Source organism: Platalea leucorodia, assembly GCF_965183815.1.
Source record: "Platalea leucorodia genome assembly, chromosome: 8".
NCBI lineage: Eukaryota > Metazoa > Chordata > Aves > Pelecaniformes > Threskiornithidae > Platalea > Platalea leucorodia.
In genome coordinates this window covers 13,067,626-13,079,687 of record NC_138830.1, presented here as the reverse complement: position 1 = coordinate 13,079,687, position 12,062 = coordinate 13,067,626, and the positions used below count along the sequence as shown (strand labels likewise).

Genomic DNA, 12,062 nt, shown 5'->3' with positions numbered 1-12,062 from the left:
CACTTGGAAGAACGAGAGCAAGGATTAAGAAGGGCTTTAAAAGTTTATAATATGCACTTTAAAAAAAGCTTTCTCTAAAAAACAAGCACTAACATGGGGACTGTGCTCAGGCACAGTCAGGATGATTTGCAACAGTAAGGATGATTTGCTACAGTAAGGTTACCTCTTTATTCCCACAACATTTTTCATCTTCGCGAGCTCAATGGGACCAGAAAAGGGTTAGAGCACTTCTCAGCCTATTTTTTTTGTCCCATCACTGAGACGCTGCCTCCCCCCTAGAGCATCGGTGATTTTTTGAGCTGGTGGCAGAGCTGAGGAGCAAGGCAGGAGGCAGAGACCAGCAGATCCCAATGGAAAAACCCTGGTACTCACAGGACTCAATTTAGCATCAAAACGACCGAGTAACAACGTATTCCCATGCCTCATCTGAGCAGCAGCAACAGTCCACGTGCATAACTCACAACATGTGCAAGACAGTGAGCCTCTGCTTCCACCGCGATGAAAGACTAAATCGCATTATCTCACGTTAGCGTTGGATGAGGCGCACACAAACCACCACCGGAGCGCGGCTGAGATGCAGCTCGCCGCTCCTGCGCCCCAGGCTCCTTCCGACGACGAGCACAGCGCTGCAGAAGCTCAGGAGAAGCACCAACGAGCAGGTATGCCGCCTCTCAACCAACACAGCCCTCCCACTAACAAGGATTCCTCTTGCTAGGCTGCAGACCCAGACAACCAGAAAAAAAGACACAAAACCCGCAGAATCTCCCAAGCCAGCCTGAATTTATTCTTTCAGGGCTCTCATCCAAGTAATGAATAGACTCTGGACCTGGTTAGCTGCTATGAACTGTCAAAGATTGCAGAGCAGGGAACAGCACAGCTAAAACACAGAATGTCTAGTCCAATAAATCCATACCCAAGCTTCAAAAATTAGACAGAGCTACTGATACAGTGGCTGCTGTAAACAAAACCCACCAGGTATATCTGCCTATAAAAAAACCCCAACAAATAGCCTGATAGTTCACACCACCAGTCCCCTACAGACACAGCAGAATATAATTCACCAGTGCTCAAGAGCCTCCACACGCACGAAGAGGAGGAGGGCAGGGAGGGCCAAGCCTTGGGAAACCTGGATCAGCCGGGTTCAAGCATACACGTGGCTGTCAACCACATAACCTTGCCCTGGAGCTGGCACTGCTGTTGTGCCTTGTCTCATGAATCACCGCCCTGTCCCCCAACCAAGGTAAATGGCAGGAAGTGTTTGGGGTTTTTTTTGTTTTTTTGGGTTTTTGGGTTTTTGGGGGGGGTTTTTTTGTTTTGTTTTGTTTTTCCAAAAAAGTAATTAAAACCTTGAAGACCTTCACCTGAGTCTTGTTTTTCAGCATATCTGAAAGTCACTCAAGGAAAGGAAGGAGAAGGGAAGAGCTTGCTTTGATTCTCACCCCTTCTTCATTTAGTTTCCATTATTAAATCCATTTCTGCAGGTATTATATTCACCAAGGGTGGCAATCACAAAGAAAAGACATCAGCACTATTAAATACTGAATTTAGAAGGACCCAGCAGCATAAACTAAAGCAGCTAATTTTGCAAAGCATGTCCTCAGAGCCCCAGAGGGTGACAGAGAAGAACGTCCAAGCGCTGTGCAGCCCCTTAAACCAAGCAACTGTCCTGGGAGGGATGCTGTCTGCACACCCCTTTCTGGCCAGGGTTGGCACTGTGGTATCTCAGTCTGTCTCAGGCAGCTTAAGAAACATGCGTGGTCGAATTCGTATGAATGAAAGACACTGCAAGAATATGAGGAACTTGGTTTCTTGGGAGTGGAGATGGTCATCTTTGCAGGAGATCTCCTGGGTGCCAAGCAATGATCTGGCACTTCCCAGTAGGCAAGGATGGACTTGTTCCCTTCCCTGCCGCCATCAAATCACCCTTCAAGTGACTATGCGTGATGGCAGAGGAGGTGTATTCAACGCACAGGAGCTGTGGCAGTGGTCATGAATGCTGGACTGGGAAGCCTAATCCTGCAACCTGGCCAGGCTTCATCAGCAGTGTTGTTTCTCCTGGACTTGCACTGCTCATGTCTGTGAGGTGTGATTTGGAGGGGAGGGGGGAAGGCAAGGGGAAAACAGCTTTTGTGGTTATGAAAACAAGCTTGAAACCAAAAGGATCCAAACCGAAAGGCAAATCACACCGCGAAGCCTACCACTCACTGCGCTCGAGCCATCCGATGGCCTGAAGAGCCCTAACTCAGGCTTTTCCAGGCACCTCAGGCTGACAACAGATTTTTACATCTTTTTGAAGCCCCTGATTTTGGCCTCACAACCTCTGGCACTGTCCCAGCACACCCCGACTGCGCCACCACAGTGACACTCGCTCGGGAGCAGCTGCCAGCCCTCCTCCCCGTGCCACACGGCGTGCAAGCTCGCGTCGGCACTGCTGCCACCAGGCCCACGGCAGCGTGCACGAAGCCACTGGATCAACCATCACCAACCTCGCCCCGTGACAGACGCCTCCTTTGTCTGCCCTGGAGGGTGAGGCCATTTTCTGGGACTAGTGAAAGGAGGAGAAAATGGAATTTGCTTGATCTACAAGCTATAGATCCTCCCCATCTTCCTGAGCCCAGCATAGACGGGAACAGCTGTGTGGCGGCATTTCCCCAAGGCCCCAGCTCTGTTGATGATGCTGAAATACCAATTCAAGTGTCAGAGCTGGAAAGCAGGAGAGAAATAAGCGGCAAGGAAAGGAGGGAGGGCAACCATAGAATCACAGATTGGGTTTGGGTCGGAAGGGACCTTCAAAGATCATCTAGTCCAACCATCCTGCCATGGGCAGGGACATCTTTCAGGATGCTTTGATCAGAATGCTCAAAGCCTCATCCAACCTGACCTTGAATACTTCCAATGATGGGGCATCCAATGCTTTTAAAGGAAACAAAATTAATACTGTTTCCTTGGAAGAAGGCATTATTTTGCTTAAGAGATTTTTTTGCTCAGTGAGTACAGAGGATGAGATCTGCTATGCATGCTGTTGGACGGGGTCTGCTGAGGAACAGACGGAAGAGGCAGGTAGCACCAAACACATGTGAGCAGGGAGAAAGGGGCCAAATACAAGAGGTGGACTGTCAGGACCCACGGCTGGATGATGTCTCATCCATCTCAGTACACATCTTCTCCCAACATGCAGAAGATGCTTTCCAACTAACTGCAAACACATCCAGCTCCATCTATGGACCACCCTTGGCCCCAGTGCTCAAGTGTCTGAACACTTAGTTTTAATTTCCAGCCTAACTCATTAGCAAATACACTTCCTCCCCATGCACACTTGTGTATCTTGTAGAAAATCATCTTCTCCAAGCTCAAACTGCTCTCCTCCCTCTGTGGGGTAAATACAGAGCTGTGTAAGATGTCTGGCACCTCTGCATCCCAGGGACCATGTTGCTCACACCTCCCAGGATCAGGCAAGGTTAATCCCCTGTGAATTTTCGCAGCGGGGAACACTAGCACTAAATCCTCCAGAAACCCAGCCCAGACCACAGCACTTGGAAGTCTGGTGTGGTGTTTGTAGGACCTATAAAAACACAGCTGTGCTCGCCTCTCCAGCCAGCTGTACGGCAGAGACCCATGAAGGACGTTAACCAGAGATGTGGTCTTATTGATTATTATTATTATTACTACTACTACTACTACTTCAGCCATAGCCGGAGGCCCCCAAATGGATCCCTGCGACAAGACATGGTCTTTGCTTTGATGAGTTGACAAAACTAGTTTGAAACGAGTGGCAGCGAGTCAGCGTGGCACACAGCGAGGAGGGAGCTGGCAGCACTGGGAAAATTGCTCACTTAGCTGGTCTAAACCATCCACGCCTTGAGTGCTTCCAGTCACATTAAAATGCTGCTGTTTTATAAACCGCTGGCTGTTGCGATTTCTCCCCCCCCCCCCCAGTCATTTAACCATTTCTAACTTGTTTTAAAGTTCCATTGAGTAGCTTTTAATCTGGCTGATTTCTGTGCAGGTGGGGGGCGGGGGGGGGGGGGGGGGGGGGGGGGGGATAAAATCAAAGTCAAGGTGAGACCAAGGAAATGCTGGGGGGGGGTGGGGGGGGGGGTACAGCCGTTCCCCTGCCACGCACACAGCATCTGCTCCACAGCCTGTCACTCCAGTGTCTTTCCCCAGCGCTTTCAATGCGTTCAAGAAATAAAACCACAAAAGCTATCAGCCAGGCAGACCCACTACGTGCAAGCAACATGCCTACAAAATAATAATAAAGAAACACGAGGCCAGAGGATGCATTTTCCCGAATGTTAAAAGCAACAAGCTGAAGAAATTACCGGGAACAGAATTTTCCGGTCTCCCAAAGAGATTCCCGATACCATCCCTGCAGCCTCTGGTAGCAGGGAACCAACTCCAGCAACACAGCTGGAGCAGGCAAGGCTGTGCCAGGCTGTGATGTGCACAGCCACTTTCTGCCCCATCGCCGCCCTGGGACAGCCTTTCCCTGGAGCAGCACCACTGCTTGTGCTCGTCTCTGGCAGAAGGATGCTGCGCTGCGTGCTACCTGGGCAGAAAGCCCACGTGCCTCCAGCGAAGCACCTCCGGAGGGGCAGGAAGGATGAAAACACACTGGGGTACAAGGGGATGCTGCAGCTCCTCCCACCTACAGACTCACAGCTAACGAGATGGGAAAGACTTGTCAGCAACGGAGAACAAATTTAGGCAAAACAACTCGCGATGCCCCTTTACACAGGGAACCAGTGAGGCATGGAGCCGTCTCCCAGGCTGAATTATTGCTGCAAAAACAATGGAGGTCACTGAAGAAACAATTAGGGAGCCTGGAGGAGAGAAGGGAGCCATAGAAAGTGAATGAAGCATGTTGGGCTAAATATTTTCTCGCTGTCCCCCCTCGCCTGCTAGATCCCAGAAGTCTCATGTTCTCAGGGTTATATATGGCTGGGCTAATGGCTTTGCACCGGCTGCTGACACCGACTAGCAGCATGTCACCTTCTGAAAGTGGATTACCTTAAGCTGCAGGCACACTGTCACATCACTGAGCCAGTCCCTGACCAGGTCTTGGCCAACCCTTAGCTCTTCCAGGCCTGTCAGATGACAATGGGATCTCCAAAAGCCCAGCATCAGACAAGGCAAGGGACTGGCACTGAAAAAGGCCTCCTGTGAGTTCCCCGATGTCTCTTGGTTTCTAACAGACCTGGCAATGCTCAGCTGCTTGCAGGACTGGGTAGTCAGTGTTGCATGAGAAATGTTTGCATGCCTTGTCCCCGCTTCTCAGACTGCTTTTAGGGAAAGCCTTCTTCCCCAACTGCCAAGAAAGAATTTTTTAGAAGGTGATAATGTTCCCGAGTCATATATAATCAGATCTGCAATCACTAAAGCACCAACAATTAAGGCATACTGACATTTTTCACATAAAAAATAGTGGCTAATCAACAACAGTTTTCCTAGAAAAAAAGTGGCATTTTCCATTATTTTATATTTTAAGGGAATGAGAAAAACAAGAATTTCCACTTGACTTGAAGGTGACATTTTCATTGCTCTTCAGAAATGGATTATTTTTTACTTTTTTAATTCCAAATGTCTTCCTCTTACTCGCTAATGTTTTGTTACTGAAGGCAACAGAACAGGTGCATATGACTTCGCTTTTCCCCTCCAACACATTTTCTTTTTTCGTTCTGAATTCTCCAAAGTTAGAGCGGCAGAGGGAAAAAAAAAATATGAAATACTTGTCAGACTTTTCCAACTTTCCTACAAAATGCCCTTAACTTTAGAAAATCACTCAACTGCAAGATTTAATATGCTGCTTTGTTTTTACTTCTCCTTTCCATTATTCTGTGGTCTTCCTGAAAATGCATATGCTTTCAAAAGATAGAGTAGAAAAAGGAAAAAAAGATAGAGATGACATTTATCTTATTGCTTTCAACACAAAAGAGGGAAAAGTGGTGATGGAACAAACTAGAGCATCCAAAACCAAAAATCAAAAGCTGGTTTGGCAATTTTCTTGAATACAGCTGAGCTTTTCTTTGGGGGGAGGATGGAGAGGAGGAGAGAGAAGAGTTTTCCACCCATTTCTAACCATACTAAATCACTGGGAATAGAAAAGTCACTACTCTGCCAAGACAGCTACCACTCCCTCCTAAAATCCTTTGTTTCCACCTTGTTTCTGCTGCAGTAAGGCTCCATCACACACTCTCCGCTGTCAGCAAGGGGCATCTCAGGTGCTTCAACTGGCAGGTTTCCAGTTGCAAACCCCAGGGGTGCTCCCAGCCATGTGCTCCTGCTGCTGGGAACTCCCTCCCTCCATGTGTCCACAAGCCAGGAACCCAACTCCCATGCTCGCTGCTCGACTACGTGAAGACAGGAGGACTTTATAGCACAAGGTAGAGGAAGGCCAACACACGGTGATTGGCAGGCATTTGTTTTACTGACATAGCAGCTCCAGAGGCTATTGCAATGGTCATGTAAATATCCTCAGAATTACATCATTAAATTATTTCATATTCAAGACCGTTTCATAGCAGAGGGAAAAGAATAAAAGTAAAACTGAATCAAACCAGCAGGCTGGAGAAGAAGCACTGCTAAGACCCGTTCTACCAAACTTATGCTCTACCACCCCAATTATACTCATACTCCCACAGCTCAGTCCCACAGTTGTAAAGGATTCCCATTGTGCTGGGATGAAAGAACCAATACTGAAAAGGGTTGTTCAAGCCCCAGCTCCTTGGATCAACACATACCAGCAGAGACCAACAAGCAAAACCCCTTGAAAAGTACCAGTCTTGGACATAGAACATCTGCTTCCAATTAAAAACAAGAAAGATCTGTCTCCATGTCCTCCCCCAACCCTGCACCTCTCAGGAGGGTAGCGAGCCAGAGCAAGGGTTAGAGATACCTTCACATTCTGCTTGATTTGAATGATCTGAAACAGGGAGGGTCCCACAAACTCATCAACAAGGAGCAAGTCAAGAACAGCCTGCGTTAGCAGTCAGTTCCTCCGAATTAGACAGTTGTGGTTCCTTCCTAAAAAAAATAAATACTTACCATCACCTCCCGGCTGCTTGTATGGGTTGTACTTTGGCTTGGGGGCAACAACAGGCGCAAACTTCTTTGGTGTCTGCTGGGTGGACACCGAAATGCTGGGAGTCCCAAAGGTGTGCGTCGTCTCCATCCTCGCAGTAACGTGACCAACAGGCTCGTTAGTACTCTTGGGTGGCAGCCAGGATGGGTGAGACATGGTTCAGATCTGAGAGGAGAGGCAGAATCACACATACATTAGGAATTCAGGCTGCGGAAATAACAGTCGCAAACCCACTGCTTTGCTGGTTTATAAAATCAAACCCACAAAACACTTCAACATGTTTAACTTGTGCACGCTTATCTTTAAATACATTGGTCCTAATGTATAGGACTTATGATACAAACTTGTCTTTCTTTCCCCAGTAGGTCAGAATTACTGAGCAGTCACTGGTGGTGCCTGCAAAAACATTGCTATTTTCCCCTTTAAAGCAGAGGCAGGCTGATACCCTGGAGAAGCCTATCAACCCCACCATCCATTCAGCATAGTAGTGATATATTTGCCTTTCCCTGTTAGGCTTTTGTGAGTACATTAACGTACAACAGCACAGGTGCTCTGGGGACAACTGCAGTCACAGACAGGCAGACACACTTCCAAAATACACCTTTGACACTTTTTCACATGTCATTTAGGACCCCACATCCCAGCAACTTTCATTCAAACTTTTAAGAAAAAGGATTTCAAAAGCAGCTAATCATTCTTGATGCCTCCATTTCTGAATGCCCAGCTTAAGATGTTTTAAAAGCATGTCAATTTTGAAAAAACGCCAGAATCCCACAACCGCTGACAACCAGGCTCCTTTTAGACATCTCAACTTGTGTAACAGAAAACAGAGGCAGCCCAAATCATTACTTATTTATGAAAATCTTGGCTTTGGCCTCTTAAAAGCCTACATCACTTTTGAGAACTGGACTCAGACACTGCTGAAAATGTTGCCCATAAAAAACCTGTTCATTGCAGTGAACAAGTGCTATTCACCACACACAAACCACACTCGCTGGGCAGCAGCGATGGTCCTATAGTACCATCAGATGGTCCTACAGACCTGGATTTGAGATGCGATGAGGAAACGAAGACCCCACACAGGCAAAAGCCCATGCTAATTCTGGAGCTCTTGAGCACCCTGTCACTTCTGCCCATGCTCTGCTTTGGTGTCAGGACTCCTCAAAGCCACCAAAACCAGCAGGCAGCTGCGACCCAATCAGGAAAGATTTGTTTTCGTCACAGAAAAGGATCAGTGCAAGAGAGAGCACCAGGCCATGGTAGACGTTAGCAAACTGCCATTGCAGAAAAGCACTTCCATTTGGGAACAACGGGACGAAGCAAAGGCGCTGCTGGATTTGCAAAGAGGTGGTGTCTAACTGCAGCAGCCAGTGCAATCTGCTGGGGCTGAGATGCAAGAGAGAGCTGTAGCTCTGCCGAGCGTGTCAGCAAAGGGCTGTGTTAGCTGGTGTGAACAGTCTCCTGAGCTCAGGGTGGGAAGAGGAAAGAGGACAGACGAAAAGTGGCCTCTGGCAGGTGTAGACCCCTTTGGAGTGAAATCATTACCAAAGTCCAGAGTGCTACAGCTCTCTAACTATTCTGACACAGCTCTGCGGTCATGCATGCAGCCGTCTATTTGAACAGCTCACGAGGAGGTATTTCCAAAGCTGAGAAGTACAGCCACATACAGCTCACTGATACCATGCAGGAATGCAGCCACAGGCCAACTCCTAGCCTACTTGGGCATATTCTTGGTGCCTCACAGCTAAGACTTCCATGCACACATGCTTCTCAGAGAACCAAACAACACTGAGCTCTTCAACCAGCCCCCAGGATTATGTGGAACATTTAGGCAGGAAGAAAGCATATCTGATAGCATATTTAAGTCTACCTCAAGAAAACAAAGCATAAATCACACTTCATTTCCCCCTTCTCCTAATTTGGGCTCACACATCACTAGAAATGTCAAGACTAAGCTGTTAGGGCTTAGGAGCAGAGCTATTTTGCCAACTCATCCTGGCTGGCAAAGCATCTGCATCCTACAAGCTTCATGGTGGAGCAAATTCAGCTGAGTCCTTTATCAAAGAAGCAAATGAAGACTCTTGGGTATAAACTAGAGAAAGTGGTCCTGTGGGTTCCTGCAGAGATAACCTTGTCCTAGTAATTTGTGTTAGCAATGCTGAGTCAGTCTGGGGGAAAGGAGCAAAGTCTCCACGTGGTAGTGTGGAGACAGTACCTCCAGCTAACAGCAATGAGTGTTGAAACTGATGTATCTATGTGTGCTTATTCCAGCCCAGTAAGTTTACTCCAGGTAACAGGTTTCCTACTTGAGGAATCATTTCTACTTAAAGTCCCCAGGTCTGACCCAACACTAGGAGACAGCCAATTTGTGATCATCTTCCACCTCCATCGCCCCTTATGTGGGAGAGGAACTGGCAAGTGCCAAACATCAGCCCCAACACTTGTGGCTCTTCCTCACCATGCAGTCTGACTGCTCAGCAAGCACGCTGTGGTTTCGTGATCCCTACCACTGGAGGATAAGCCTGTTGTGCTAGACATGTGATACCAGTGAAAGGAAGCCACCGGAACCAGTATGGAGGGATTGGCTAGAAATGAGGCAGACGGGAGCGTGGCAGGAGCACCCTGGAGATGGACAAGCATCCAAGGCTGAGCTGCAAGGATGCAACTTTCCTTCCCACATATGCCTGCCTTACAACCTTACATTAACAGTGAGTAGCATCATTCTGAAAGCAAGAAGTGAAAGGCAGGTCCTCCCCACAGGGCCAGAGAGGAAACCAGCTGCAACGGGTGGGGGCAGAGGGCACGCGAACCATGCTCCCACTGCCTGGTACTTCCCATTACCAACATCAGCCCTGATGGACCTGGGAAACGACTGCCACTCGAGCAGTAAGATTCACCTACACTACTGCCTCCTCATCCCACACCCTTCAAAAATGTAAAATGCAACAATAAAACTCAGGCAACTATCTAGGTTTTAAGAGCAGAAAGCAATGAGGGCACTCAGCCTTAAGAGCTAAATAGGACAACTCTGCACTCTGCAGTTATTACATCCGAAGACAACTATACCTTACCCATTGCTGAAAGCATCCTGGAGTTTTATTCTGACAGGTTTTCAGCCCCTAGCTTGACATCTCATATGAAAGAACGTCCCGCTGTGTGAAGCATCCCCAGAGCCTGGACATTACCTCCATACTGATTCAAAGCAAAAAAAAAAAAAAAATCCCAGTACTGATCAGATTATTGTCATTCCTGTCCTGGCAGCTCTCTAGTTGTGCCTCAGCCACCTCCTAGGCAACATGCCTTGGTCCCACTTAGCTCTCATGGTCTGCCAGGTTCATGGCAGGGATAGGTCAAGTGATGCACAAACCAAGAATATCTGCTTCAGTAGCCACGTTGCACAGTGCTGAGGATGCCTGAAGACGATGTAAATCTCAATGAATGAGCTTAAAAAGCACAGTGCTCTTATGGACAGTTTGGGAGCATGAAGACCACACTGCTGTAACTCAATTGCTGACTGCAAGCTGGCATGCAGCTCCATCTTGGCTACCCTCTAATGCATTTCTTTTGGCGGTGGTGGTATCTTCTAATTGTTTCCCCATTAGCCTTTTCTCTTCCTCTTTCTCCCCCTCTCATTTTCTGTTATGCATTTGCTGCCACTCATTTTTGCTATCTATGCCTTGACAATGTTTTCAGCAAGTTCCTTTTTCATCGTCTGTTCCAGCCCCGGCTCCCTAGCCTCAATTAAATTTAGCCTAACTACTTTGTGAGATCATTTAAAAGGAAAATGAATTAATCTTTTTAACAGCTCAAGCTAAACTTCTGGGTTTGTTGTTATTTCCCCCCCATTTTTCCATCTGGTAAAAGGCCAAGAGCAAGGCAAAATATAAGAGAAAGTAGTTTGCAGATGGGCCCAGCCCCCCACCTCTCTCTGCAGACTTCTCCATGGTGGAGCACCCTAGCTAAGCCATCAGTGCTCCCTCACCATTCCCTGCAATATTGCCTGGTTTTCAATCAGAAGCTTCTTTGGAGCAAAACAGATGAACATTTTGTGATATGGACAAGTAACAGTACAGGCAAACTTGGGTTTATAACCAATTCTCTTACTCTAAACTTACTCTTACACATGCCACTGCCTCTGTGTCACCGTGGTTCCTGCACTTGGGTGAGAACCTCCAATGGATAAAGACAGTGCTTTTCTGGCTAGCCAGCAAACACGACTAGCAAATACATGTTTCACTTTTGTCTCAGAGGTGTTTCCTTCCAAAAAAAGTTCTCTCCACCGGTTCTACAATAAACAGTGTTGTTTTCAGAAGTTTCTAGCTGGATGTGGGGGACTGCAGAAGTCAGTGGCTGCAAGAAGGCTAAAGTCACCGAGAAACTCAGAGAACAAAAAGAACAAGCTGCATTGGATATTGCAGGCTTGAGAGAAACAAGGAACAGGAAAAACACAATGAAGGGAGCATCAAGATGGAGGGATGGGGGGAACCCAAGAAGCAGGACCAGAAGAAAGATCCTGGAAGCATGCACGCTGGTAGGGGATAATGCGGTAAAGTGGATCTGCTCACCTTGGCTGTCAGGGATGGAGCTGTTACAATAGCTGCATTATACATTTTTGAGGGTGAATACAGCAAGCTCCTCCTTCAAGGGTAATAGCAGATGGAGTAAAAAAAAACATCAAACCCGCTCTAGCTCTCCAGAAACAATCCCCCCCCACTGAAGAACAGGGAATCTCACCAGCCTTTTACTGGACAAGCCAGCTGTTGCTGCTCCTTGTATGCCAAATGCAATGCATTAAGGGCCTGATCCATCTGCTGCTCAAGTCAATGGCTGGACCACAGAGCTCTCACTGAAAAGTTAAACTGCAGGTTAAATCTACAGTTGCCCCTACATTTCTGCTCCATGCAAATCATTCATCAGGCATGGTTTCCCTTCAATGATCCCCTTCCTAGCAAACCTGAATACATCTAGCCACCCAACATTT

At 47.5% G+C, this 12,062-nt stretch overlaps 1 protein-coding gene across 11 annotated transcripts in view; it reads right to left on the bottom strand.

Annotated features, from left to right (window-relative positions):
* LPP (LIM domain containing preferred translocation partner in lipoma) overlaps nt 1–12,062 on the bottom strand; it is a 351,697-nt gene that overhangs the window by 214,040 nt on the left and 125,595 nt on the right. For all 11 annotated transcript variants that reach the window (XM_082320729.1, XM_082320728.1, XM_082320732.1 and 8 more), the window contains one exon: nt 7,045–7,246. In XM_082320729.1, coding sequence (XP_082176855.1) covers nt 7,045–7,237 — 193 coding nt within the window. In that variant the 5' untranslated portion in view covers nt 7,238–7,246. The remainder of the gene's footprint in view (nt 1–7,044; nt 7,247–12,062) is intronic.